The 5,345-nt window shown below is 37.8% G+C and overlaps 1 protein-coding gene across 1 annotated transcript; it reads left to right on the forward strand.

Annotated features, from left to right (window-relative positions):
• Positions 303–4,292, forward strand: LOC18596921. Its single transcript, XM_007025679.2, has 5 exons — positions 303–819; positions 1,962–2,011; positions 2,108–2,185; positions 2,753–3,365; positions 3,521–4,292. Exons 1-5 carry the CDS (start codon positions 670–672, stop codon positions 4,049–4,051), a joined length of 1,422 nt encoding a protein of 473 aa, XP_007025741.2. The 5' UTR covers positions 303–669; the 3' UTR covers positions 4,052–4,292.

The following is a 5,345-nucleotide window of genomic DNA, read 5'->3' on the forward strand; positions in this document are numbered from 1 at the left end:
TTATATGTCGAAAAACTACTTTATTTAATTATTTCTATAAATATGTAATTTGATGCTAATTATAGAATGATAAATCCTAATTAAGAAAGGAGTTGAATGTCATTTAAAGTAAAGAAATTGGAAATAGACCGGCGATTAGGTCAATCCAGTGTGTCCGCAAACAGAAAAGCTAAAGAAAAGACAACCCCTGTTTTTCTAACCAAACCAAAAATAAATAATAAATAATTAAAAAAAAAACCTGAAAAAACAAAATTAAAATTCCCTGCCTTTAAATTAATAAATAAAAGAAAAAAAAAACAGAGTCTTTTCGTTGTCCCAGACTCCGATGTTCTCTCCATTTTCTTACTTTAAAAACAAAAATCCAATCTTTTAATTTTTCCCTAAAAAAAAAAACAATCTTTAATCTCTCTCTGTCTCTGTCTCTCTCTTCAATTTACAGACTTTTTTCTTTGGCTTTGCTTTTTGGCTATTTCCATTACCATTTCAAATAGGAAATTTCGATACCCTTTTAAACGAATTTTTGAAAATCCTTTGAAATTTTTGTTTTTTGGGGAGAGGGTGGCGTTCGGTGAACTTGTGCCGGAGAAAGGCGGTGGCTTTTGAAATTTTGGTTTTGAATTTTCTGGTGGGGGGTCGTTGTTTGAAGTTGTCGTGGTCGTACACGTGGAAATGGGAACGGAGATGATAACGGGGAGGTGGGGCACGTGGGAGGAGCTTTTGTTGGGTGGGGCGGTTCTCCGGCACGGTACCCGAGATTGGAACCTCGTCGCCTCGGAGCTCCAAGCCCGAACCATTTCTCCGTTTGCTTTCACTCCCGAGGTTATTAGCCAATTTAATATTGTTTAATTCAATTAACGAAATTTTATTTGATATGTTCGCATTCTTTCTTTTTTTTTTTACCGTTGAGAAAAAAAATTTTTGATTGGATTTTATTTATTTCCCCCTTTGTTTTGCCTTAATTATTTTGGAATTTATTCATAATATTATTTCTTTTTTTATTTATTAAAGAAATTGGAATGTATGAAGACAGCGACATGAATGGGGAGGGAAGGGAGTTTCGTTACATTATATGTGGCTAACAAGTTTGACTTTGACTACCGTGATGTTCTATTTGCATGATTTTGATTTTGATTATGGTTATACTTCGTAATTAAATATCTTTTTATCCTTTATTTAAATGAAGATGTGGTCATTGGTCAATGTCAATGAGGAATGGGCTTGCTTGGGTAATGGGGAAATGGCTTGTCACGTGATACACGCGTGACCAATAACGATTAGTGTATGATCTTCATTCCAGGGCGGTTTTTAGCATAATGTTTTGAGGAATGAAAGAGGAGTAGGAAAGTAATTATGGCTTGAGTTGGAAAGTTTGAAATTTTAGGAAATGAGGGTCAGTAGGATCCAATTAAAAGCTAATTAAGACAGCAATTAGTGTCCACTAATGTTACTCAATTAGCCTCTTGACTAATGCATGATTTTGTTGGGTGCAAGCTACCCCTCAAAACCATGGTTTAAAACTTTAAAGTTTGCTACAACCTAGGCTTGGCCTAATGTTTGTTAACGAAGATTAGAGGTTCGAATCCTGCCTTCCTCTTGGACGTTATACGTACAAAAGATAAAAAGTAAAGTTTTGAATTAGTTCAGGGATGTAGTTTGGTTTACGGGATGTTTATAGCTTGATATACTCTTTATTAGTGGTCCTATTATTCATTGTGAATGTTTGAAGTTATTATGAATACTATTTCTAATGCGTCGGTATGGACCAACCTTTTTATAATTCAACTATATGAGTAAGGATGTGCTTTTATTGTAGTAATTTGAACTCTTCCTTGTTCAGTCAGGAAGGAGTAATTGAATAGTAGTGCAGCTGTTACGCAGTCTATTACATTATTTGCTAACATGCTTAATTTAATATTTTTATTTTCATAAATTTTATCTGATGAAGTGGTGCCTGAATGCAGGTTTGTAAAGCTAAGTATGAGGATTTGCAACAACGTTACTCAGGTTGCAAGTGAGTAATCCTGTCCAGAGTTTGTTCACATGTTTGCAAAATTACATTCTGAAATATGGTGCATTATTAACATTTGTATTTCGTTTTACTTCTTAGAGCTTGGTTTGAGGAGTTACGCAAACAACGAATGTTAGAGCTGAGGCGAGCTTTAGAGAAATCTGAAGATTCAATTGGGTGAGTAATTTGCCTTTATTGCCAACCAGGATTTAGTAGTTCAGCACATTTATTCCTCTTAGGCAAATGCATAATGCTTCTGGTGCGAGTCTTGTTCCTACACTCTTCCTTGAAATTTGTCATGGATTTAGCTGTTGAAGTTCCCAAATACCAAATTCCTTAAGAAGATTCTCTGGTTTAAACTATATACAGAGCACAGATTCTCAAGTATCCTTCAAAGGTTGCTTGCTGAAGTAGTAAAAGAGAAAATCATGACCTGGCTATGGTCCTGGAAGAGCTTTTCTGGATATAGTCCGAACTTTTTTTGTTGCTTAATGCTGCAAATTTAACTTAGTAAAGATATGCTTAAGTGAGTTTCAGAATTTAATATGAACAATTCAATTAAGTTTTTAATTTCAAATGTCTAAAAGAACAACTACTGCTGGTTTTCTTTTAAATAAGGACACATGCTAACTTAGGAATTTGATCTTGGTTACTTTGGACTTTTCATTTTTTCTGGATTCTTTACGTTCTAAAATGTGCATTCTTGTGTTTATATTGCAATGGACTCATTTTAGTCCTTTTCAGGTCGCTGGAATCAAAGCTTGAAAGTTTAAAGGCTGAGAAAAGAGATGATTCTCGAATTGATTATGATTCCAGTCAGACAGTATCTGCCATACCATGTCTTAAATCTGAGGGAGTTGAATTTTCTAGTAAGGACACATCTAAGGATGACCTCTCTGCTGGTAGTTTCACACGGGAAGCCCAGACAAACTGGTCACCTCATTGTCAGATTCCAGCTGCGGGGCCTGCTGAAGAGATGGATATGAAGCCAGGAGAATCACTGGCTTCTGAGAGGGAGAAAGTTTCAAGCATTGATAAGTTAGCAGATACTTTCTGTGGAGGGCAGTTCCAGAGTATAAGGAAGAGGAGGGGGAAAAGAAAGAGAAAGGATTGCAGTAGGGATGCCAAAGAAGGAAGTGTTGGAGAAAGTGAGTTTCTAGGTCCAGCTGATGTTGCTAGTGCCTCACCTTGCAAAGAAACTTCAGCTAGCAACTCTGCTCAGATTGCCAGATCTTCAGGCATTGAGGATCAGAGCGGAGGTTCAAGCAAGGAAGGCATTGATGCGATGATGGGAATATTTAGTTCTGTAGCAGAGAATTATTGCGCTTCTGTCTTTCGACGAAGGCTTGATAGTCAGGTAAGGACACTATTCTAAGTTTTGTTTGTTAATGATGTCAATTTCTTTTTTGATCTGCTCTTAAGTTGCACCAAGCTTTGGCTTCGGTTAATTGCAGCAAGGCTTAGTATTGATAAATGGATTGTCTTAACTTTTTTTTCTTTTCTCTCACACAGAAAAGAGGAAGATACAAGAAGATGATTCTGCGGCACATGGATTTTGACACCATAAGATCAAGAATAGCCAGTAATTCCATCATGTCTGTTAAGGAACTGTTTCGCGATATGTTATTAGTTGCCAACAATGCCATGGTATTTTATTCCAAGAACACGCGTGAATATAAATCTGCACTGCTCCTGAGACATATTGTGACTGCAACTTTGCGACAACATTTCAAGGAGTATGGGAGTAAAGTTCCTATCACTACCTTTACATCTAGCAGACCTATGCATAAGCTTCCTGCAAAGCCTCGAAGCATTCGCCCTGGTAATCGAAAACTGCCAGGAAAAGCAGCAAACAATGGGAATGCAGTAGTTGGGGTTTCTCATGCAAGTAAAAAGACAGCCAATGCTGATTCTCCTCCATCAGTGGAGTCCTTACCAGTGACGAAGAAGGGTTCTTCTCAGCCAAGAAAAGTGGGCAGCGGACGTGCGAGTCAAAAGTCCGAAAGTCCAATGAAAGGAAGAAAGAGAGCTCGAGCTCGGTGATCATGTTGTACAATGTATATTGATCTTTTTGTCTCCAATTTTAAAACCCGTTTGTAGCTCAATGTTCTGAATTGTATAAAGGTGTCTATAGTCATCTGGTGTATAAATTTTCTCCTTTTGGATAAACAGTTGCAGAACTGCATTGTAATACTAACATTAGTCATAGGCAATGAAAGAGAGCAAAATAAGAAAAGAAAAAGGAAACCCTGTTTGATCTTAAAGTTCTCTTCCTTTTGGATAAGCAATGGCAGAACATTCTAATTTCTTGTCTAATTGTCTTGCATACTTGGACTAAATTGTACTCTCCAAGTCTGGTATTTGTAATTGCTTTTGCCCTTGCCATCATTGAGTTGTCCCATGTTTTGGATTCAGAAACTGGTGGGCTGGCTTTGGCATTTTCATTTTAAAGGAGCCGATTTCATCAGGGCCTTGGCTCATTGTGTGAATGACTGGGGCTAGCTCTACTCCCTAGGGCTTGAGGAAATTCTCACGTTTAGACTCGGCTAAACTCAACCACCTAGAAAAAGGGTGGTAGGAGTCAAGAGACAATGATAAGCAGAAGCAACCTAAAGGAAAGTATATTGCATGGGCCATGCCCACAAAATCATTGGATTGCACATTGCACACAAAATTTGAGGTATGGCCACAATCATAACCCAACTTGATTAAAAAAAAAAGGGTATTGAAATCATAGTACAAGGCTTCAGTCCGAAGCATTTTTTCAATAAATTTAATCTTCACTTGGTCGCCCCATGCCAAATTTGCTCGGTTGTTGGTAACCTCTTTTGCTAGGATAAGCAATGACCTTAACAACTTCCATGAACAAAATCACTTAGTTTTCAAGCAACTTGAGCCACTCCCCTGGTTTCTTCATGCCAAAACATTCACGAGGTAAGCAACCAGCACCAACTAGATCGATCCGATATAGACAAGTAAATACTGTTGGGGTTTGATAATTATGTCCAAGAAAAAAGGATCATTAGCCGAAAGTTGCTCAAAGGATTAAGATATATCTGTTTCTACAGTTTGCTCTAAATATGCAATGAACCAGCTTAGCATGTGCATGACCACCCACACATAGTTATGAATCATTGCGGCCATTAACTCTGTTCCAGCGGCATTCAATACAATGTTTGCATGTTTTGACTGTGTTAAAACATAGAGTAAACTGCTGCAAACCTAAGGCTGGGCCGGGGGTGGGTGGGAAGACCTATGGCAATGGAGAAACTTCAGCACTTTCGAGTTGTTGCTTGCTTGGCATGTGTGAGACCAAAACCCTGGTCTTCCGTTGCCC

The sequence above is a fragment of the Theobroma cacao genome, chromosome 6 (genome assembly GCF_000208745.1).
Source record: "Theobroma cacao cultivar B97-61/B2 chromosome 6, Criollo_cocoa_genome_V2, whole genome shotgun sequence".
Classification (NCBI taxonomy): domain Eukaryota; kingdom Viridiplantae; phylum Streptophyta; class Magnoliopsida; order Malvales; family Malvaceae; genus Theobroma; species Theobroma cacao.